Genomic DNA, 24,034 nt, shown 5'->3' with positions numbered 1-24,034 from the left:
GTGCTGGCGCCAGCTCCCCTTCTCAACTATAACGTATCCCTAAGCCTGCCAGCTGCCCATTGGTGATGTTACAGGCAGCACTGAGGCTGTTACAGGAAGTGCTCACTGAAGCTGTGTTAGAAAGGCCAGCAGCTGCTCACTGCCTGCTCTGCAAGTCCCATCCTGCTGCTGGCCTGGCGACCAGAGTGTTTCCTCTCGCCAGTGCCCAGAAGGAGCCTGTTCAGCCGCTGCTCTCTGGCCAAGTCGCAGTTAAGTGCTGACTGCAGCGTCCTGAGTATCTGGCCCAGAGTAGGAGGCAGCAAGAAACCCTCCCTGGTGGTTTCGCAGCCACAGATTTTGCATTTTCGGCAACTTGAAAAATGGGCTGTGTTTTTGCAGGCTGAAGGAACTTGACAGGCATGTTGAGGGAGCAGCATAATCGCAGTATCCAGTGGTCATTGACACATTAGTAAATGCTTGGAACTGTTTGACAGCATGGTGTGTTGGCTATAGCTTAGGCTAGCAAGGGAATAAGTAGTATTTTTTAAAGATTTGTTTATTCAAAAGGCAGAGTTACAGTGAGGGAAAGAGAGAGGAGAGATCAATCTGCCATTCGCTGGTTCACTCCCCAAATGGTCGTGATGGCCAGGACTGAGCCAGGAGCTTCTTCAAGTCTCCCATGTGAGTGCAGGGGCCCAAGCATTTGGGACATCTTCCACTGGTTTCCCAGGCACATTAGCAGGAAGCTGAATTAGAAGTGGAGCAGCTGAGACACCAGCAGATACCATATGAAATGCTGGTATCTCAGGCTGCAACTTTGCCCAGTGTGCCTCAGTGGGCAAATAAGTAATATTTTAAAGTAGGCTTGAGGGGCCGGCGCTGTGGCTCAGCAGGTTACTCTGCTGCTGGCAATGCCAGGCAGCATCCCATATCAGTACTGGTTCTAGTCCCAGCTGCTCGGCTTCCAGTCCAGCTTCTGGCCCCTGCCACCCACGTGGGAGACCTGGATGGAGTTCCTGGCTCTTGGCTTTTGCTTGGCCCTGACCTGTCTGTTGGGGCCATTTGGGAAGTAGACCAGTAGACTTCCTGTCACTCTGCCTTTCAAATAAGTAAATAAATCTTAAAAAAAAAAAAAAAAGTAGGCTTGAATTTTCTGTTATTTGATATTGTGCTTATTTCTTCATGGTTATGCCATCTCTAGTCCTTAGAAATAGAGGGAGTATAATTTAGGTGCTCAAATAAAGGCCCAGAGGGATTTTTTAAGCATACTAAGTTAATAACCATGAAGTAAATATTTAACAAAAATGTGGGGTTTTAGACACATTTTTTTCTAATTTTTTTGTTTTGAAAAAGTTTCCATTTGCTGAAAAGTTGCAATGACGGTACAGTTAACAACTGCTGTAAATGTGCACATGCTTCCTAGAGTTCCCGTGTTAATCCCTCTGTGCAGCACTGTGGGGCCTACAGGAAGTGTTTGGGTCCTGGAGGCAGAGCCCTGCAGTGAAGGGATTAATGCCTTTCCCAGAAGAATGGGTTGGCTGACACAGAAGTCCATACCTTTTTTCTCTTCCACCAGTACCTGCTTGCCCTTATGCTTTCTGCCGTGAGTTGAAGCAGCCATGAGACCCTCACCTGTAGCCGAGCAGATACTGGTGCCATGCTCTTGAAGTTCCCAGCCTCTAGAACTGTGGACCAAATAAATGTTTTCTTTACTGGTCACCCAGTCTCAGGTGTTCTTTTATAGCAACAGGATATGTGAGTATAAAGACACCTGAAAGTGTGGCCGCGGCTTCAGACCTGGGTCACGTGCAGAGGTTGCAAAAGTTTGGAGGAGTGGGCTAGAAAAAGCCCGTGTTGCTGTGTGTGCAGCATAGAGGGTTTTCCTGGTAAGGGCCCAGAAGACAAGACCAGGGACAGCCCGGACTTTCTTAGAGACAGACAGTTGAGGGACCTTGTAGACAGTGAAGCCTATTCTGGTGAGGCCTCATGGGAAGATAAGAAATGAAGGCTGTCCTTGTTATGTGGTTGCAAGAAACTTGGTTGCATTGCGTTTATACCCTAGGGCAGGGGTGGGGAACCTCTTTTCTACCCAGAGACATTTGGATATTTACAGGGATATACAAAATTATCGACTTAAAAATGAGCCTACTGTAGGTTTATTGATTTGTGTCCTGCCTGCAGTTGCTTTGGCAGGGCCAGACCAAGGAGTTTTAAGGGCCTTACACAGCATGCAGGCCAGATGTTCCCCGTCCCTGTGGCTTACAGCTTTGTAAAAGGCAGAATATAAGAGTAACAAAGGGGAGAGAAAAGGTGGGAAGGCAAGACCCATCCCCTTAAAAGCCCCAGCCTAAATGTGCACTATGCACTCTCCCTCAGGTCCTGTCTGGAGAGGTGCCCATTCATTCTTATGGATGTCCCTACCCTAATAAACTTTGCTATTTCGCTTTCCACTGCAAAAAAAAAAAAAAAAAGAAATGAGCGGGGCTGGCGCGGTGGTGTAGCTGGTGAAGCTTCTGGCTACAGTGCCGGCATCCCGTGTGGGCACCGGTTCGAGTCCTGGCTGCTCCACTTCAGATCTAGCTCTCTGCTGTGGCCTGGGAAAGCAGTAGAAGATAACCCAAGTCCTTGGGTCCGTGCACCCACGTGGGAGACCTGGAAGAAGCTCCTGGCTTCGGATCGGCACAGCTCCAGCAGTTGCAGTCAACTGGAAAGTGAACCAGCGGATGGAAGACCCCTCTCTCTCACTCTCTGCCTCTTCTTCTCTCTGTGTGTAATTCTGACTTTCAAATAAATAAATAAATCTTTTAAAAAAAGTAATATGCTAGGATTTTTAAAAAGATTTATTTTTATTTTTTATTTGAGAGAGGGAGGAAGAGGTGCAGAGAGCGAGATATCTTTCATCCACTGGTTCACTCCCAAATGGCTACAATGGTTAGGGCCGGGCAAGACCAAAGCCAGGAGCCAGGAGCTTCCTCCGGGTTTCCCACGAGGGCCCTGGTTTTCCCACTTGTCAGGCCTTTCTGCGGCTGGTTGGTGGAGGAGGAATGCAGGCGGAAGTGTCTCAGCAAAGCTGGGGGTCTGTTCTCAGTCAGGTAGGCAGGGTGAGCTGGTAGAGGGAGATGTCTCAGGAATGCAGGGGTAGGGTTGAGCTGGCCGAGAAGGAACGCAAAGGGTTGCTTTTTGTCCTTGCTTCCATCGCAGGTCTGAGCCAGGCCTAAGCCAGGAGCCAGGAACTCTGTCTTCGTCCCCCTGCATGGGTGTCCGGGGTGCAAGTCTGTGGGCCCTCTTTCTTTGCCCTCTCTGGTGCATCAGCAAGAAGCGCGATTGGGAAGTGGAGCAGCTAGACTCAAAGTAGCACTCTGATGTAGCAGGCTTCTGTTGTGGGAGTCCAGCCTGATTCTCTCACTTGCATGTACTTGCCCATTCTCTTTCTGCTGTGATGGAAGCAGCACAAGGCCCTCACCAGAACCTAAGCAGGTGCTGCTGCCATGCTGTTGGACTCCCCAGCCTCCTGAATCAAGAGCCAAGTAGCCTCAGTGTCAGGTGTTGTGTTATAGAGCAGAAAATGGAATAAGACCATAGCCTGTGTCCCTTACTAGAATGTTGATCTTTTTATTAAGCTTACAGAAAAATTATAAAAGCGTAAGAGAATTCCCACATTTCCCCCAGTGTTGTTATATAATCTTAGTACAGTCATCAAAACCAGGAGGTTAGGGTTGGGCATTTGGTGTAGTGGTTAGGAGGTCACTTGGAAGACCTGCATCTCATGGTGGAGTACCTGGGTTTGAGTTCTTGCTCCACTCCTGATTCCTGATTCCTGATCCCCGCTTCCTGCTAATGCATGTCCTGGGAGGCAGCAGGTGAGGCCTCGGATAGCTGGGTCCCTGCCACACATAGAGGGGACCTGGGCTTGATCTTGCTCAGCCCTGGCTGTTGCAGGCATTTGAGGAGAAAACCAGAGTTGGGGGATTTTTGTCTTTCTCTTTTCTCTCTCTCTCAAATAAGTAAATTTGAAAAAGAAAAAGATGCAGGACCTCATGTCCATCCCAGTCAGGACCTGCATGTTAATAAAAAGGAAAAAAAAACCCAAAACCCAGGAACTTCATATTGATTTGGTACAGTTAGCTAGTCTACATACCTTATTTGGATTTGTAAGTTTTCTGCTAGGTCCCTTTTCTAGTCCAGGATCCTATAGTGTATTTAGTCTCCTTGGTCTCTTCCAGTCTGCATCTCTCTTTGCCTGACCTTGACACTTTTTTTTTTTTTTAAGATTCATTTATTTATGCAAAAGACAGAGCAACAGAGAGAGAGGGAGACAGAGAGGGCGAGATATTCCATCCTCTTGTTCACTCCCTGGATGGCCACAACAGCCAGGGCTAGGCCAGGTCAAAGCCAGGAGCCTCAAAACTCCATGGGTCTCCCCATGGGTGGCAGGGGCTCAGGTTCTTGGACCGTCTTCCGCTGCTTTCCCAGGCGTGTTAGCAGGGAGCTGGATTGGCAGTGGAACAGCCAGGACTGGAGCTGGTGCTCATATAGGATGCTTGTGTTGCAGGCAGCGGCCCAACCTGCCGCACCACGACACAGGTCCCCTCGTAACACTTTTGAAGAGTCTGACGAGTTATTTTGTAGGATGTCTCTCTCTCTCTTTTTTTTTTTTTTTTTTTGACAGGCAGAGTGGACAGTGAGAGAGAGAGACAGAGAGAAAGGTCTTCCTTTTGCCGTTGGTTCACCCTCCAATGACTGCCACGGCCGGCGCGCTGCGGCCGGCGCACCGCGCTGATCCGATAGCAGGAACTAGGAGCCAGGTGCTTTTCCTGGTCTCCCATGGGGTGCAGGGCCCAAGCACCTGGGCCATCTTCCACTGCACTCCCTGGCCACAGCAGAGGGCTGGCCTGGAAGAGGGGCAACCGGGACAGAATCCGGCGCCCCGACCGGGACTAGAACCCGGTGTGCCGGCGCCGCTAGGCGGAGGATTAGCCTAGTGAGCCGCGGCGCCGGCCAGGATGTCTCTCTTTTTGGGTTTGTTTGGTGTCTCCTCTTGAACAAATTAAGATTATGCATTTTTGGCAAGAACACCACAGGTGCGGTAGAACTCTGCCCTTCTGGGCACACATCACATTAGGAGGAAGGTGATGTTGCCATTCTTGTTACTGGAGATGTTAAACAGTTAAGGTGGTGTTTCTCCGTCTTTCCCATTGTGATCTCTGGTTATCTTTGGAGAAATGCCGTCTGCATGTGTGTCTATCCCCAAGTTCCTGTGTTGCACCTAATCACCGAGGTGATGGCATTGATGCAGCCTTTGGGCAGTGACAAGGTCCTGGGGGTGGAGCCTTCGTGGATGGGATTAGTGCCCTTTTGAGAGAGACCCCAGAAGGCTCCTTTGCTGCTTCTACCAAGTGAGGATGCAGGGAGAAGGTGATGTTGATGGGGAGGGGTCTCTTACCAGAGAGCAAGTCTGCTGGCGCCTTCCTCTTGGACTTTTTTTTTTCTTATTATTCTTCTTTTTTAATTTGAAGGGCAGAGTTAGAGAGAGAGAGAGAGATTTTTCCATCCACTAGTTCACTCCCCAGATGGCTGCAACAGCTGGGGCTGGGCCAGGCTGAAGCCAGGAGGCAGAAGCTTCATCCACGTCTCCCATGTAGGTACAGGAGCCTAAGCATGTGGGCCACCCTCAGCTGCTTTCCCTGGCACATTAGCAGGGAGCTGGATCAGAGTGGACCAGCTGGGACTCGAACCAGTGCCCATATGGGATGCCAACACTGCAGGCTGCGGCTTTGCCTGTTTTGCCACAATGATGGTGCCCGTCTATGGGATTTTTGTGATATCAGCCTAAAGGACTCAGATCCTGGGAGGTAGGGGGAAGCACTGAAATAGCACAAGGTTGTTGTTTTTTTTTGTTTGTTTGTTTGTTTTTGTTTTTGTTTTTGTTTTGACAGGCAGAGTGGACAGTGAGAGAGAGAGACAGAGAGAAAGGTTTTCCATTTGCCGTTGGTTCATCCTCCAATGGCTGCCGCGGCCGGCGCGCTGATCCGATGGCAGGAGCCAGGAGCCAGGTGCTTTTCCTGGTCTCCCATGGGGTGCAGGGCCCAAGCACCTGGGCCATCCTCCACTGCACTCCCTGGTCACAGCAGAGGGCTGGCCTGGAAGAGGGGCAACCGGGACAGAATCCGGTGCCCCAACCGGGACTAGAACCCGGTGTGCCGGCGCCGCTAGGCGGAGGATTAGCCTAGTGAGCCGCGGCGACGGCCTGAAATAGCACAAGTTTTTATAGGTCCTATTTCTCATCATACTTCCATCCACTAATTTCACCATCCATTGATGGACACTGCCTGTACCTGTTGCTGTGGTGTTTGCCTATTTCCATTGTTCCCTTTTATTTATTCATATCATTATGGACTTGTAGACACAGAGAAGGGTAGCTTCCCAGCCCCCACCCTTCTTACCCTGTTTCCACTCCCTTATTTTTACCTCATTTCTACTCAGAAGGGCATACTCTTTCTTTTAATGATTTATTTCATTTATTTGAAAGGCCGAGTGACAGAGAGGGAGAGACAGAGATCTTCCATCTGCTAGTTCACTCCCCAAATTGCTGTGATGGTTGGGGCTGGGCCAGGCCGAAGCCAGGAGGCTGGAACTCCCTCTGGGTCTCCCATGTGGGTGGAAGGGGTTGAGGCACTTGGGCCATCTTCTGTTGCCTTCCCAGGTGCACTAGCAGGGAGCTGGATTGGACATGAACAGGTGCTGTGATATGGGACGCCAGCATCACAGACAGACCGAGGCTTAACCTACTGATCCCAAACGCCTTGCCCCAGGGCATTCTCTTTCATAACCACAATATGATTAGTCACACATGGCAACTTAACATTAATATAATGCTCTTGTCTAAATTACAATACTATATAGATCTTTTGGTCTAGAATTCAAGGATTTTGTGTTATGTTTAGTTAATTCCTCAGTCTTTTTTTTTTTTTTTAAGAGTTCGTTCTTTATTTAAAAGGCACAGTTACAGAAAGAGAAAGAGAGGTCTTCCGTCCTCTGGTTCAGGCATGTGAAGCAGCTGGGACTCAAACCAGTGCCCATGTGGGATGCTGGACGTGCCCGAGGCTGCTTTACACACTGCACCACAATGCCGGCCTCAGTGTTTCTGCTTTTGATATTTCTTGGTATTGATGTTTAGAGTCCCGACCATTGTTGGTACAGTTTCCTGCCGTCTGGGCTTGTTTCTTCCTAAAGACATTCGCGGTAAACATGTTTGGCAGGAGTATTACAAACGTGGTGTTACGATGCTCTTGGTGTCTGTCCTGTCACAGCTAATGTATCCCATCATGTGGTTAAGGCTGTGTCTGCCCGGTTTCTTCATTGTCAAGTTACCTTTTCTGCTGGTTCACTCCCCAGATGGCTGCAGCAGTCAGGACTGTCCAGGCTGGAACCAAGAGCCAGGAACTCCATCTGGATCTCCCACGTGGATACAGGGGCTCAGGCCCCGGGCCATCCTTTACAGCTTTCCCAAATGCTTTAGCAGGAAGTTGGATTGGAAGGAAAGGAGCCAGGACTTAACCGAGCACTCAAATATGGGATACAAGCATCCCAAGCAGTAGTGTAGCCTGCTGTCCAGAAATGCCCATACCTACCCCCAGTTGTTTTTTTTTGTTTTTGTTTTTTTTTTTTAATCCAGTTAAGTACTGATAGGGACTTGAGTGATTCTTGAAAATGTAGATAATGAGGTGGTGAACGGGGTCATCCTTTTACCCAGCAGTTTTTAGATGAATAATTAAATAGTGCAGGGAGATTCAGACAACATTTTGGTGTCCACAAACGAAGTTGGCTGGGATGGGACACATTCGCAAAACATTGTGTCAGTGTGATCTGTGCTTTGCTAAAGGCTTCTTGGTTTTTTCCATTTAGACTTTGGTTGTAACTGAGTAACAACTCAGATGAATGGCGTTCTGCTACACTTGTTAGAAACTTGTGTTCCTCCAAGATGTATGTACCAAGCAAATAGGAACTTTCCCATGAGAAAAATTGGAAGAAAAGTAGCAATTCCGTTCATTTTATTCTGTAGAAATTTTTGTTTTATGTTGATTTACTTTGCAGTCTTGGTTAGTCAATCTAACTAAGCTTCCTATACTATCTTAGTTTGAAATGAAGGAAAACAGACTATTGAAGGGGAAAAATACGAATTTAATAAGATCATATTCCGGATTAGAAGTATTAATTTAGATCAAATATAAGTACATAAAACATATTTCTCCCAAGTTAGAATTTCAACCTAAAATTCGGGAAGTCTGGCCTTCAGAGAATGGGAGGTATCTGACTGTTAGAAAGGTGTAACACCTGCTTAATGTCCCTTCCATTCAAGTCAAAAAGCTTTGATTGTACCCTGCTCATTTGGATTGTCTGCTCAGCTTGTCCAGGCTTGATGAAAGGAGCTAAGTGGTGTCTGGAAGGCGCTGAAATCACAGCTGCTTTCCTCACTGGGAGAGGCCCGAGGGGAAGTGCTTGAGAATGTTAGTGGTGGTATGTCAGGTTTTTAGAACTTTGGGGGGGGGGGGTGATGTGTGTTTTGTGCCAAAAGGCATCTTAACTTATTGTTGAGAACAGAGTGAGTTGGGGGAAAAGCAGCAGCTGTTTGGAAATCCTAGACTGTAATGGTGATTTATTTTTTCCTCCAAGTTCCCCTTCCTTTATATAATGTTCATAATTTTTTTGCCTTAAGTCATTTTTAAAGGATTTGTATATTTATTTGAAAGTCAGAGTTATAGAGAAAGAGCGAGATACAGACATCTTCCGTATGCTGATCCACTCTCTAGACAGCCAGAAGAGCCAGTGCTGGGCCTCACCCAAGCCAGGACTGTCATTTGGGTCTCCCACTGGGTGGCAGGGACCCAAACACTTGGGTCATCTTCCTCTGCTTTCCCAGGCCATTAGCAGGGAGCTGGATCAGAAGTGGAGCAGCCGGGACTCAATCCAGTACACAAGGGATGCTGGTGTTGCAGGTGATGGCTTTATGTGCTGTGCCACAATGCCAGCCCCTGTCTTAAATCATTTTGTATAGAGTTTTTTCAAATGTGTGCTGATTATCCACTCAGTACCAAAAGTACAATGCTAGATACATGACCGTGGATAAGACATGAAGGAAATGTAGGAACATATCCAGGAGAAATGTAGGGGCCACAGAGTTGAGGCCAAAGGTACATTTCCCCTGGGAATTTTTTCTGTTTGCTCCTCTCTTGAGCTGGGAGAAAGAGATAACTTTTTTTTTTTTTAAGATTTATGTATTTATTTGAAAGAGTTTTACATAAAGAGAGAAGGAGAGAGTGAGCGAGCGAGAGAGAGGCCCTCCATCCGCTCGTTCATTCCCCAAGTGGCCACAATGACTGGAGCTGCACCGATCTGAAGCCAGTAGCCAGGAGCTTCCTCTGGGTCTTCCCATGTGGGTGCAGGGCCCCAAGGACTTGGGCCATCCTCTACTGCTTTCCCAGGCCATAGCAGAGAGCTGGATCAAAAGAGGAGCAGCTGGAACTCAAACTGGTGCCCATATGTGATGCTGGCGGCACTGCAGGCGGCGGCTTTACCTGCTATGCCACAGCACCGGCCCGAGATAACCTATTGAGTATGCTGTTTTGTTTTGTTCTTGAAACTTAAAGGTTGTGGGGGAATTGATGGGGATTGGGCACATCCGAAGCGGCCTCCACATCAGAATAGCTAAGGCACTGTTAGACCTGTTGGCTGCTTCTGTGGCAGGAGGAGTCTTGGCCACTAGTATGCAAATTCCAAGTTGCTGTGCAGCCATCCACAGCGCAGCCTCGCAGTGGTTAAGCCATCTAGCCACCGGGGAATGCCTTGAGAGTTTGCCCCAGATGAGCACCAGCGTGCTTTGTGGTCATGGGCTTTGTCTTCTTATCGGAGAGCCACTTCTGCCTGGCCTCATACTTCACTCCAGCCAAGAATGCCGAGTCAGAGCACAGAATCCTCCAGCAGGAATGTGTGAGGATAGAAATGGCTTCAGACAGAGTGAAAGAATGTTCAAAAGGGTTTGTTTTACCAACTGAAGGCAGCAGTTCGATTCAGTTTCCATCAAGCGAATCTGTCTCCCAGCAGCGCTGAATCTTGTCAGTTGATCCCATGGCCTTCTTTGGTGAGGGGCATTGTAAGTGTTCTTCATGGCAAACTAGAAAAGCAAGTTTGGCGACTTGCCCAGATTTTTTTTATATTTATTTATTTGAAAGAGTTACAGAGAAGGAGAGAGAGAGAGAGAGAGAGAGAGAGAGAGAGAGAGAGAGGTTCTCCATCCACTGGTTCACTCCCCAACTGGCCACAATGGCTAGAGCTGTGCTGATCCAAAGCCAGAAGCCAGGAGCTTCTTCTGGGTCTCCCACGTGGTTACAGGGGCCCAAAGACTTGGGCCATCTCCCACTGCTTTCCCAGGCCATAGCAGAGAGCTGAATCAGAAGCGGAGCAGCCGGGTCTTGAACCAGCATCCATATGGGATGCTGGCCCTGTAGGCGGCGGCTCCACCTGGTATGCCACAGCGCCGGCCCCAACTTGCGCAGATATTAAGGATGTCAGTAAGATGCTCTACACAGTCTTAACTTTCCCTCACCTAGACCTAACTCAGAAAAGGAGCAAATTACATTTGATGTTTAGGTGTGATGTACCCTAGAGGGAGAGCAGTAATATCGGTAATATAATAATAAATATGTGCATGCAGATAGAAAATGTAGAAACCTTAGGAACATACCTGGGAGAAACGTAGGCACCACAAAGTCAAGGCCAGAAGTATGTCTTCCCTGAGAGTTTAGGGTCCATTTCTTTTATTCAGTCTTTTAAAAGACTTTTTTTTTTATTAGAGAGGCAGAGCTACAGACAAGGGAGAGACAGAGAAAAAGATCTTCCATCTGCTGGTTCACTCCCCAGATGGCCTCAACAGCCAGAGCTGGGCCGATCTGGAGCCAGGAGTTTCTTCCAGGCCTCCCCCATAGATGCAGGGGCCCAACCAGTTGGGCCATCCTCCACAGGCCATAAGCAGAGAGCTGGATCGGAAGAGGAGCAGCTAGGACATGAACAGGCACCCATATGGGATGCTGGTACCACAGGCAGAGGCTTAGCCTGCTACGCCACAGCACCAGCCCCTCTGGTCTTTACACACAACTCTCCAAGTCTCAATTTCTTTGTGTTCAAAGTATGAAAGTAATGGTTCCTAACACATAGGGTTGTCTTGAGGAATAGATGCACATGGGATTCTTCACTCTGCAGTAGGAACATAACGAGGACTTGGTCTGTGATACAGAGCAAGTGGAAACCCTGACGCATATGGAGTCCCTGCTCCTTGGCCTTTTTCTTAGCTCGGCTATTTCAGACCCTGAGGGACCTGTGTGGAGAGAGAATGGTGTGAGGGGTGGCAGGTTCTGCCGCAGTCCGTGGGGCAGCCTCCAGAACTGAGACTTTGTCTGAGGCTCGGCTGATGGGTCACGAACAGCCCAAGGCAGTGCACATGTGAAAGGAGGAAACAGACGTGGTCTTGAAGGGACTTTCTCTTTACCGACTTCGTTGTTGTTTTCTCTTGTCTTTAAACAGTGCCTTTGAAGACGAGACTATGCGGCTTCGACAGCTGAAACTGGACAATCAGGTGAGTCTCCTCTTGAGAGGTAGGTGGACAGCAACATCGGCTGCTGTGCCAAGGGTCTTTGCTCTCAAATCTGGGCAGTGGCTTGGAAAGGAAAAGACTGATGGTCACTCAGGAAGCATTGTCAGGAGTTAGTCGTTGCTGAACCAAGGCTCTGGGTCCTGGCAAGACTAAAATGCTCTGAGGTTGCCAGCAATGAAACTGGCCTTGGCTTGGCTAAGTATTAGAAGAATTGTATTTCTATGTAGTGACTTGGTTCTGCTTCTTTAAGTACTTCCCTACGTTGTAGTTTTATTTAACTACAAGATTTTTCTGTTATCCTGAAATGCAAATCTGAACTTGCTGCTTAGAAACTTCATTGCCTGCAGAATGAATTTCTTCTCAGTGCTGCTCCTAGGATTTAGTCACACATTTATTTATTAAAAAAAAAAATTTTTTTTACAGTAACATATTTATTTCTTCCAGTAGACTAAGCCCCATAAGAACATGAACCAAGTATGTTTTTGCTGGCCATTACATCAGAAGCTCCTGGTACTGGGCATGTAGTAATCCTTCATTAAATATTTGAATGGGGGTGGGCATTGTGGCTCAGTGGGTGCAGCCACCCCTTGGGACCCCTGCAGCCCACATTGTTCACAGTGCTTGGTCTGAGTCCATGCTTCCAATCTAACTTCCGGCTAATGTGCTTGGGAAGCAGCAGGTGACGGCCCAAGTACTTGGGATCCTGCCACCCATCTGGAAGACCTGGATGGAGTCCCTGGCTCCTGACTGTGGCCTGGCCCAGCCCTGGCTGTTGTGGGCATTTGGGGATTGAACAAGTAGACTATAGGTCTCTCCATCTATCACTCTCCCTTTCAACTAAGTACATCTTAAAAAAAAAAAAATAAATGTTTGAACGGAGGAAGGAATGAATGAACAGCCTTGTGTGTACACACTGTGATGATGATTGGGCAGCTTGGAACCGATACCCAACTTCCATTGCTTTCATACACAGGTGCTTCAAACCATTTGTAGAAAATGTAATTAAAAGATAAGTTTATTTGGTACAAAAATTTTTTGAAGTCCATGCATACAAAGATTATTATTATGTATTTTGATAGGTAGAGTTATAGACAGTGAGAGGTAGAGAGGTCTTCCCTCCGTTGGTTCACTCCCAAAATGGCCGCTATGGCTGGTTCTGTGCTGGCCTGAAGCCAGGAGCCAGGTGCTTCTTCCTTGTCTCCCATGCGGGTGCAGGGGCCCAAGCACTTGGGCTAGCCTCCTCTGCCCTCCTGAGCCACAGCAGAGAGCTGGACTGGAAGAGGAGCACCAGGACTAGAACCCGGTGCCCGTATGGGATGCCGGTGCTGCAGACGGAGGATTAGGCAAGTGAGCCAGGGCAACGGCCCCTACAAAGATTATTTTAAAAGATCATGAAAAAAAGTATTTTAGGGAAGGTGGCATAGTGGGTAAAGCCGTGGCCTGCAGCACCTGCATCCCACATGAGTCCTAGCCGCTCCACGTCCCTGCTAATATGCCTGGAAAAAGCAGCAGAAGATGGCCCAAGTGTTTGGGCCCCTGCACTTATGTGGGAGCCTGGAAGAAGCTCCAGGCTCCTGGCTTCAGCCTGGCCCAGCCCCAGCCATTATGACCATTTGGGAAGTGGACCAGTGGATGGAAGCTCGCTCTCTCTCTCTCTCTCTGTTTTCCCCCCTCTCTCTGGAACTCTTTCAGTCTGGGTCTCCCATATGGGAGAAGGGACTCAGCACTTGGGCCATCATGTGTTGCCTCCCAGGGTGCACATTAGCAGAAAGCTGGGATTGGGAATGGAGCTGGGATGTGGACTCAGGTACTCTTCATTTGGGATGTGAATTTCCCAAGGGGTGTCTTAACTAGTGTGTCAAATGACCGCCCCTTTATGAATGTTTTCTAATTGAGGACATTCTGTAGCCATAGGCTACTTAGGTAGGATCACTGACAACCAAGATGTCTAAGATTCCATGTGTGACCAAAAGTATCTCTGAAGTTTTGTCATTTTTACATTGTTGGTAGAATTAAGAATGGGAATTCTAGCCTAATAAATGACCTTAAAGGTGGAATCATCTAAACCTTGGAAAGAAACTATTTGTTGTAGCTGTGGCAATGATTCTGATACATAGAGACATGAATACTTACCCTCCTCAACAAAGGTCAGAGTAATTGTCTTAAGCCCTTTGTCTTCTGGGCTCAAACCGGCACTCCAGTGTAGGAAGCCAGTGTTGCAAGCAGTGGCTTAACCTGCTGCAGAGTACCAGCCCCCACATAAATCTCTTTAAATTGTGATTTTGGGGGTCAGTATTGTGGCATAGTGGGTTAAGCCACTGCCTGCAGCACTGGCATCCCTTACGGGCACCAGTTCAAGTCTCAGCTGTTTCACTTCCGATCCAGCTCCCTGCTGATGGCCTGGGAAAAGCAGGGGAAGATGGTCCAAGTGCTTGGGCCCTTGCACTCATGTGGGAGACCTGGAAGAAGTTCCTGGCTCCTGGTTTTAGCCTGGCCCAGCCCTGGCTGATGGCAGCCATTTGGGGAGTGAACTAGTGGATGGAAGGTCTTTCTCCGTGTCTTTCCCTCTCTCTCTGTAACCCTGCCTTTCAAATAAAATTCTTTTAATGTGATTTTATATAGGTAATAAAAGCATATGGTAACAATTCCAGTAATGCAAAAGAGATGTTTGATAAAAGATCTGTCTGCCTTTATAGGCTCAGTTCTTTGCCAGGGGCTGTCACTGACTTCTAATGTTTCCTGCAGAGATGGTGAGACATAATATTTTATAGGAATTTTTAAAACTTCAAAAGAAAAATCTCTCTGGGCTGTTGTATAACTGTTGGTGTGTGAGAACACTGTCAGGGCCCTGAGTGCTGCCTGATCATCAGAAGGAGGTACCCAGCAGATGGGAAGGGAGGTTCCACCATGTGCAGGCTGGGCATTCGAATGGTGCCAGTCAACAAAGACTGCACCACGTGATGCGTGGAGAACACCACGCTGCGAGTTTCAGCTCTGCCACTGGTCAGCTGTGTGATTTTAGGTAAAGTCCTTAAACTCCAGGGGCCTCCGTTCCTTTGATGAGACTGCATCAAACAGTAGGATGTCAGAAAGGATCTTCGAGCATAGGCTAGACTGCAGCTCATTCTGGAGCCTCGCCGTGCAGAGCGTGCCAGACTGCCTGCCTGAGGGTCACGGGCACTGCCCTCGGTGACAGTGATGCGCTCGGGCAGGTGAGAAAGGCTGGAGAAACGGACACCTGCTGTTCCTAGGTCGAGCTCAGGAATTCTGCTGTGACAGCAGTCTCTTGGTTGAAAGCCACTGGTAGTGAGCATCGTAGGACGATCAGTCTCAGGACAACTGGTTCTTGCTAGTCAGGCTCCCAAGTGATGACTCTAAGTGAGAGAATTAGTTTCCTGTGAACAGTACACCAGAATCAGACGGTCATCATGTTCCCAACAGAAAAGTCTAGGCGAAGTTTGCCGCCAGAAAGCAGCCTGGTACGCTCAAAACCAGAGCAAGTAGAGTTGGAAAAATGATCTTCAGAGTGAACATGTTGTTTGGTGGTGTAATTAGTTTACCTCTACTGAAGGGATATACCTACCAAAGGAATGAGATATGACTGTCCAGCCAGGTCACTGTGCTTGCCCAGGGTGGCCCTGGAGACACGGGGTGAAGCTTGCTCTTTGCTTCCACTTTCCCTTATTTCCATACAAACCACTTGCCTTCTCTTAACTTGTTCTAACATCATCCAGGTTACAGGACTGTTGATGAGATCAAAGCTTATTTCACATCGTCATGATTTCCTGATATTATGATCTTAGAACTTAATGTTTAAAAATCCTGCATTTGGGGAGCTTAGTGGTTAATTTGCCCACATGCCCTATCAGGGTAGCTTGGTTTAATTCCTGTATCTGGCTCTTGACTCCAGTTTCCTGCTAATGCAGACCCGGGGAGGGCAGCAGTGATGGCTTAAGTGAGTGAGTCTCTGCCATCCACGAGGGAGATCTAGGTTGAGTTCCTGGCTCCTGGCTTCAGCGCCAGCCCAGCCCCAGCCCAGCCCTGGCTGTTGCAGGCATTTGGGGAATGAACCAGTGGATAGGAGCTCTTTATCTGTTCTCCCTACTTCCCAAATAGATATGTAAAGTTGTTTTAAAATGTCCTTCATTTTCAGAGAGTTTACACAGAGGTATTTTTGTCCTTTATAGGCTTTTAAACAGATTTATTGAACTATAATTCACATATTATAAATATATACCCAAGGAAAGAACACAGATAATTTTTGGATCTTATATAAATAGAACCATACAATATGTGGTCTTTTGTGTCAGGCTTCTTTGAGTTAGCGTAAGATTCATCCTTGCTGTAAATTATGTCTGAACTTCTTTCCTTTTCATTGTCAAATAGCATTCCATTTATCAGTTGATGGACATTTGATTTGTTTCCACTTGTGGTTACTATAAATAAGGCCTATCTGTCTACAAGTTCTCATTTCTCTTGGGTATACACCTAGGAGTAGGTTATGTGAGAAATCTGTTTAACATTTTAAGAAACTACCAGACTGTTTTCCAAAAGGCTGCACCATTTTCCATTCCTACCACCAATGTTTGGTTTCCAGTTTCTCCACATCTGCTCTAACCCTTGTTTTGTCTGTCTTTGATTTATACCCATTGTAGTGGGTATGAGAGTGGTATCCTGTTGTAGTTGTGATTTGCATTTCCCTGATCACTAATGATGTTGAGTTCTTTTTGTGGTTAGTAAACATTAATATATCCTCTTTTGAGGATTTGTGTATCCAAATCTTTTGTCCATTTTTGGAATTGTGTTTTTGTTAAGTTCTGAGTATACTTTACATATTCTGGATCCAAGTTCCTTGTCAAATATAATTTGTGGATATTTTCTCCCTTTCTGTGGACTTTTTATTTTCTCAGTGGTATTATTTTCAGCATAAGAATTTTAAGTATCTGGTTTTTTCCTTTGGTCATTTGCACTCCTGATGTGTTCCTTACAAAACATTGCTTAACCCAAGGTTACAAAAAGACGTGCTCCTTTTGGTTTCTTCTAAGTTTTGTAGTTTTAGTTCTTAAACGTTCTCTGTTCCATTTTTAGTTTATTTCTGTGTTTGGTATGAGACGAGGGTAAAAGCTTCATTCCTTTGCATGTGGATACCCAGTTGTCCCAACACCATTTCTTGAAATGCTTTCCCATTGAGTATACTTTGCTTCCAATTTTACTGGTTTCACTTGGATACTCTTATTTTCAGGGTATGTGGATAGTTTAGCTGGCTACAAAATACAAAGATTTTTCCAGAGTCCTGCCATTTTACTGCTTAGTCATGGATGTATAGGACACAGAACGTTTATGCCACGTGGTGGCAGAGTCTCCGTGGGTGTGGTTGCCCTCATCTCTCTCTATTTACCCTTCTTCTTTTTTTTTAATTTATTTATTTATTTATTTGAAAGAGGGTCACAGAGAGAGGAGAGGGAGAGAGAGAGAGAGAGAGGTCTTCCATCTGATGATTCACTCCCCAATTGGTTGCAGAGCCAGAGCTTGTTGATCCGAAGCCAGGATCCAGGAGCTTCTTCCGGTCTCCCATGCGGGTGCAGGGGCCCAAGGACTTGGGCTATCTTCTTCCTTTTTTTTTTTTTTTAAAGATTTATTTATTTGACAGGCAGAGTCACAGACAGAGAGAGAGAGAGACAGAGAGAGACAGAGAGAGAGAGAGGTCTTCCTTCAATTGGTTCACTCCTCAAGTGGCTGCAACGGGTGGAGCTGCGCCAATCTGGAGCCAGATGCCTCCTCCTGGTCTCTCATGCACGTGCAGGGGCCCAAGCACTTGGGCCATCCTCCACTGCTTTCCCAGGGCACACCAGAGAGCTGGACTGGAAGAGAAGCAACCAGGGCTAGAACCTGCACCCATATGGGATGCTGGCGCCACAGGTGGAGGATTAACCTAGTGCGCCACAGCGCCGGTTGGGCCATCTTCTGCTTTCCCAGGCCATAGCAGAGAGCTTGATCTTAAGTGGAGCAGCTGGGTCTCAAACTGGCACCCATATGGGATGCCGGCACTTCAAGCCAGGGCATTAACCCGCTGCACCACAGCACTGGCCCCCATTGCTATTGTTCTTGACACCTAAACAGTTAAGTTGAAAATTATAAGGCTGACTAATGAGCAAGGAATTAAGTTTCTTCATCAGAGTCATGAAGAAGCTTCATGTAGTTCCCCGTGCATAAAGGAAGCTAGCTCTCCTAGTGAATCCAGTATTCTCGTCTGCCACGTTCAGTGTTTCTTTTCCTTGGACTCATCGACTCCAGCAAATTCTCTTTGGCCTCCCTCTTTTTTTTTTTTTTTTTTTTTTTGACAGGCAGAGTGGACAATGAGAGAGACAGACAGAGAGAAAGGTCTTCCTTTTTCCGTTAGTTCACCCCCTCAATGGCCGCTGCAGCTGGTGTGCTGCGGCCGGCGCACTTCGCTGATCCGAAGGCAGGAGCCAGGTGCTTCTCCTGGTCTCCCATGGGGTGCAGGGCCCAAGGACTTGGGCCATCCTTCACTACCTTCCCGGGCCACAGCAGAGAGCTGGACTGGAAGAGGAGCAACCGGGACAGAATCCGACGCCCCAACCAGGACTAGAACCCGGGGTGCCGGCACCAGAGGCAGAGGATTAGCCTAGTGAGCCGCGGTGCCGTGGCCTCCCTTTTCTAGACCACGAGCAGATCACTCCTTTTCTGTAAAACACTTTTTCTTTACATATGTTAATAAAGTGGATTAGGCTGTAGCTTTTGGTTTCTAATCATAGCTCTAATTTTTAGCTTGGGGCCTGACATTTTGCCTATTCTGAGATATCTCAGATCTATAATAACTTATCTGTGTTATTAGTTCTTATTTGCCAAAGTTTAAAACTGGTGTATGGGCTAGTACCTTCCTCTCCATCGGGTTGACTTCATCATCATCATCATCGTCGCCGTCTCTTGTGCCCTTTTCATTTATTTGGTGGTGAGGAACCGAGAAGGGAGAGGAAGAAGGGAGGGCTCCCGTCCACTGGTTATCTCCCCAAAAGCCCAGAATGTCTTGGTGGGGCTGAAGCCAGGAGTACTGGGGACTCAGCCAGGTCTTTTGTGTGGGTGGCAGGAACCCAGTCACTTGAGCCATCCCCAGGTCTGCATTAGCAGGGAGCTGGAATCAGGAGCTGGAGGTGGAGGTCAAACCCAGGCTCTCTGATACGGGACCCGAGCATCCGAACCTGCCCACTTCTGATTTCTAATTACGTAAGATGAACAGGAAAGCAAAACTTACTGCTCTTTGGCTGATCAAAACCTGAAAGTAATCTGAGGTTTAGAGGCTAATAAATTTTTTCTACTGATTATAAAACTAAGAAAATTTGGAAAACCAGAAAACTGGAAAAACACACCATCCACCTTCTGCCAGCCAGAGGAGTCAGCCTGGTGGTGCTCCTCCGCGTTTGTGTTTATGTTTGGAACCCGCGCTCCTGCTGTGGTCATAGCAGGGTGATTGCTGTATAGCTCTTCAGTAGACGCGACTCGTGACCTCGGCTCGGCTAGAAATTGCATTGTGTGGTTTTAAGCAGAGCTTTCCAGATGAAATGAATGAGCCTGTTCTCTGTGCCTCAGCTTTCTCACCTCTGAAGTAAGAGAAGCTCATGTGTATGAGTTCTTGGGAGGATCAGTGAGAAACAAGCACTGCATATTCAACGCAGCCGGGTCTCCTGGCTGTCTCATCACGTTGTTTTCTAGAGAGCGCTGCTGGAGAAGAAGCAGAGAAAAAAGCGCCTTGAGCCACTCATGGTGCAGCCAAACCCAGAAGCCAGGCTGCGTTGGTCCAAGCCGAGGGGTAGTGAGGACCAAACTCCTTTGGTGGAACCTTGTACCCTTCACAGCGATGTCATCCTGCACGGTGTGTATTGAGGCAGCGTCACTTCCTGCTGGGGTGCAGTTTTCGTAAACCACAGGAGAAGGTGAGAGGGTTCTCAGGAGGACCAGAGGAACCGCGTTAGCGTTGTTCCTCGGCACCTTCCTCTGTATAATTGCATTGTGGGTCCTTGAGTAGAAAATAAAAGCCGTGGTCTGGTCAGCGGAAGATGCTTTAAAAGTTCACGTCCATCCTAGAATAGTTGTTTTCAGATGCCAAACATGCTAGTCTAGAAAGGCGTACTGGAGCAGCTTGCAGCTTGATTGTCACGTGGTGGCAGAGGTTAATGAACTGTGATGCAGGAGTAGGGCGGGAGCCTCCCTGCTCCCAGCAGACGGCTCTGAGGATCCTGTGAAACGGGGAGAAGGCAGGGCATTCACCGCCTCTAACAGCCCCCGGAGCTGTGGGCCCAGAAAGCATCAGGTCCAGGTTCCTTCACTCCCAGAGCGTGCTTGTTAATAAAACGCACACCAGTGCTGGGCTGCTCTCTTAACAAATGCACTTGTAGGTTTTAAGGTAGAAGTGAGTTCTGGGCGCGCACGCTGAAACCCTGCAGCTCACGAGTGGGTAATCCTTGCTGCTTCTCTTTCCTTCTCGCTCTTAGGCATTGACGGTCCAGCTGCCTCCCTGAAGCCAGACGCTCAAGATCAGGAAACCAAAGTTCATGTTCTCTCCGTAGGCTCTGCCACCACGGAAGAGGAGACTGAGGACAGTGCTGGAGGGGAGGGCACTGTGGATACCGTTTCCAAGCCTGGTCTTCAGGAGATTCTCCAAAAACACGGTGAGGACTGGTGATGATCACTGCTCAAATGCCCGCAGCGGTCAGGGCTGGGCCAGGCTGAAGCCAGGAGCCAGGGCCTTCATCCGGGTCTCCCAAATGGGTGGCTGAGGCCCAAACACCTGGGCTGCCACCTGCGGCCCTCCCAACGGTTTCCTTTTTCCAACTAATATCGACCATTAGTGACCTTTTTTTCCTGCCTGCTTTCTCCTGCCAGGCATCTCGAGCAGTTTGAACTTTGATGAGGAAGAGACGGATGGTGAGGAAGAAGATGGGAAAAAATTAAGTTCCCATTCCCCACATTCAGAAACAGGAAGACCCAATTCTGCATCTAGCCAGAAATCGACCACAGTATGTAGTTCTGAGACTTCCTTTTTTGGAACTAATCTGGCTCCCAGATGTATCTTCACTGTTTTAATACCACTGCTAAATAGGGTAATTGAGTAGCTCACCACTTCAGTAATCCATAACTTCAAAAACATTTAAGCTCAAATGTAGACTTCAAGTGTATGACCTAATCCTGTCTCAGGTCAGTTCTTCCGAGGCTGTATTCCTTTCTTCTTACTTGCTCCTTCATTACTCCCAATGGCCTGGTCTTTGTTGAGCTTTTTAGAATTCCTTCTCATTTTGTGAGAAGCATGAAGACATGGAGCAAACCAGTCGGTGTTTTTGGCCATTCGGTGTTGGCCACCGCGGCTGTGAGGTCCCCCGGCCCAGCCTCCCTTTGCTCACGGGTGCCCGTCCTTTCAGGATACAGGGGCCACCGGAACCACCGCCCCGCGGCCGGACAACCAGCTGGGAGAGGTGGAGAACCTGGAGGACTTCGCGTACAGTCCTGCCCCGCGGGGCGTCACAGTGAAGTGTCGGATAACGAGGTACAAGCGAGGAATGGACCAGGGTCTCTTCCCCACCTACTACATGTTCTTGGAAAAAGACGAAAATCAGAAGGTACGCAAATCGATTGCTAAGACGACTTGAGAGGGGAGAAGAATGCAGGGGAAGAGATTGCTGGTGGGCCTTGCGATGGAAGTAACGCTGGCGTTGGACCAGGCCAGTCGGAAGTAGCTTGTATTTCCTCCTCCCCAGATGCTGTGCTCTCGTCATCTTCAACGAGCTCCTAGTCTAACAGGCAAGATCTACCGTCTACACCCCCAGCCCCCCAAAAAGGTTTTATCCATCATTTAGGAATATCAAATAATATTTATTTATTTGAAAGTCAGAGTTACATAGAGAGGAGAGGCAGAGAGAGAGAGAGAGAGGTCTTCCATCCGCTGGTTCACTCCCCAGTTGGCTGCAACGGCCGGAGCTGCGCAGCTCCAAAGCCAGGAGCTTCTTCCAGGTCTCCCACGTGGGTGCAGGGCCCAAGGACTTGGGCCATCCTCCAGTGCTTTCCCAGGCCATAGCAGAGAGCTGGATTGGAAGTGGAGCAGCCAGGACTAGAACCGGTGCCCATATGCCATAGCACCGGCCCCCAAGACTATTTTCATCAAATTATTTTTATCTCCCTCTCATTAGTTTTTGCTAGTTACTGTTGTTTTTTTTTTCTTCTTTTTTTCTTTTTGTTATGGTAAAACATGATGTTGTGGAAGGAGGTTTTAGAGAACAGGAAGAATTGGAAATGTAGACAGACATGCAAGTTAAAAGTCTTCTTGTTTTCTCACCCTGGAAATTACAAGTCTGAGGCAATTTAATATTTGCTAATAAACAACGTGTTTTATATCTGTGTAGATGGTTTTAAGAGCCTCGAAGTGAGATGATGACAGGTGTTGTGCAGCGTATCAGGCCTGCCCTGAAGGTGTTTATGTATTATCACCGGAATCCTTGAAACAAGCTCGTTGGGCAGGATTTCTTGTCTTTGCCGTGTGGATGAGGCAGCTGGCGCTTGGGAGTAATTTAGGAGTTACAGATCATTGAGTGGGTGGCGTGAGAATCAAACCCATTGCTCTCGGAGCCCAGATGTGCCCGCTCAGCTCCTGCTGAGCTCCTGCTGCCACCGTCCAGGCTCTAGCAGAGTTCAGGACGGGTGTGTCAGCGTGAGAGTGTTCATTCCCTTGCAGTCACGGGTGTAAAGCAGCAACAAAATACAAAAGCAAGGAGGCTGGTAAAGCTGCCACAGCGGAGAGTGGGCAGGCCCTCGGGATCCGGTCTCTCCTAATGTTGGGAAGACTCATTCATGGCATCGGATGAAGATTTTGGAAAAGTTGTTGGGAGTTTGGGGTTAAAGTTGCAGTTAATTACAGGGAGAAGCAAGCTAGTGTATGTAGAAGTACACAGGAAAGAATTCATGGTGAATTCCGAGAAGCGTTTGGGAGAAAGACCCAAAGATGGCTTGGCACACATTGGGCGCTTGCTGTAATTATCTGCTGAATGAATAGGACAGCGTGGGGTTCATTTTTGAACATTTTCTCTTTTTTTTCCAGATATTTCTTCTTGCAGGTAGAAAGCGGAAAAAGAGCAAAACATCCAACTACCTTATCTCCACCGACCCAACAAATCTGTCTCGTGAAGGAGAAAGTTACATCGGCAAGCTCAGGTGAGCAGCGTGTGTAACTGCCCCATTCCTCAGAGGTTTCTTCTGTAGCTTCAGAACCGTGCATGTCCCGTTTGCAGTTAGCATTTACTGATGTGATCATCTTAAAGAAAAGTAAAGACAGATCCAAGTCCCTTCCTCGTCTTCATGAAAGCTCTTTGGAAAAGCGGTGATGAGCATTCAGGCTTACGTTCTGTTTCTCACCTCTGCTGGAGTGTGTGTGTGTGTGTGTGTGTGTGTCATCCTCATGGGGGCTTTGTCTCCCGACTGCAGATCCAACCTCATGGGGACCAAGTTTACCGTGTACGATCATGGTGTGAACCCAGTGAAGGCCCAGGGTCTGGTGGAGAAGGTGCACACCCGGCAGGAGCTGGCGGCCGTCTGTTACGTAAGTGCCGCTCCCATCCTGGTCGGTCCCCCTTAGCCTCCTGCCGGTCCTGCTGCCGCTGTGCACGGCACGTCACCAAAGCTTGGCTGAGAGCCCTGCTACTTCTGTGACTTCCCCCTTTCTGTTGCTGGCGTCATTTTTGCATACACCCAAGTTTTACTTACGAATAACCAGCTTCAGTTGTTTTTCACTCTTGCAATATTTCTTGTCGTATCTGCTCTTCCCTTTTCCTAGTGCCACTTAGTTCAGACCTTCCTTCCCTCCTGTCCCTTGGCCGGAGTTTACAAGACACTAAAAGTGATCTCTTGCTGTCTTTTACCTCTGTGGATCACTCTATATTGCTGTCAGACAAAGCTCCCTAAAACAGGGCTCCTGCTCTCCTGTTTCACAGCTTTTTAATACTGCCCATTACGTGCAGAATAAAGAAAGCCCTCACACATTAGGCTTTCCTTCCAGACTCCTGCCGGCAACCCCATCCCGTTCTTGTTCCAGCCACGAGGGCCACCCCCCACCCCCGAAGTTCCTTTGTCCACCATATTTCCTCACCTGAGACCCTTCCCTACTCCCCTGCCCTCCCCTCGGTTAATCGGCTCCTGCTGACATCATCTGAGAAGTCTCTCCTGACCACACTCCCCTGTGTCCCCGTGGCTTCTGTGACCCACACAGCACACTCCCAGTTCCTTGTCAGCACGAACCCTCCCTGCCAGTAGTAATCGCTGCAGACCACTGACCGCTGTATCCACACGAGCACAGGACCTGGGCACAGCCAGCATTCGAAGAGCTGTTGGGCAAAACCAAGCCGAAAG

At 48.1% G+C, this 24,034-nt stretch overlaps 1 protein-coding gene across 12 annotated transcripts in view; it reads left to right on the top strand.

Moving 5' to 3' along the window:
- The window catches only part of TULP3 (TUB like protein 3), a 47,351-nt gene that overhangs the window by 18,101 nt on the left and 5,216 nt on the right, over positions 1–24,034 (top strand). For 3 of the 12 annotated variants that reach the window (XM_070049366.2, XM_051850240.3, XM_070049365.2), the window contains exons 2-8: positions 11,557–11,608; positions 19,358–19,517; positions 20,212–20,313; positions 20,528–20,661; positions 21,061–21,258; positions 22,731–22,843; positions 23,114–23,228. In XM_070049366.2, coding sequence (XP_069905467.2) covers positions 11,557–11,608; positions 19,358–19,517; positions 20,212–20,313; positions 20,528–20,661; positions 21,061–21,258; positions 22,731–22,843; positions 23,114–23,228 — 874 coding nt within the window. Of the gene's footprint in view, positions 1–7,617; positions 9,593–11,556; positions 11,609–19,234; positions 19,518–20,136; positions 20,314–20,527; positions 20,662–21,060; positions 21,259–22,730; positions 22,844–23,113; positions 23,229–24,034 lie in introns of those variants that run through there. The other 9 variants (XM_008259669.5, XM_051850237.3, XM_008259668.5 and 6 more) reach the window with 6 other exon arrangements.

This window comes from Oryctolagus cuniculus, chromosome 9 (genome assembly GCF_051225735.1).
Source record: "Oryctolagus cuniculus isolate XC-2025 breed Fujian yellow rabbit chromosome 9, ASM5122573v1, whole genome shotgun sequence".
NCBI lineage: Eukaryota > Metazoa > Chordata > Mammalia > Lagomorpha > Leporidae > Oryctolagus > Oryctolagus cuniculus.
This window is presented reverse-complemented; position numbering and strand designations above follow the sequence as displayed.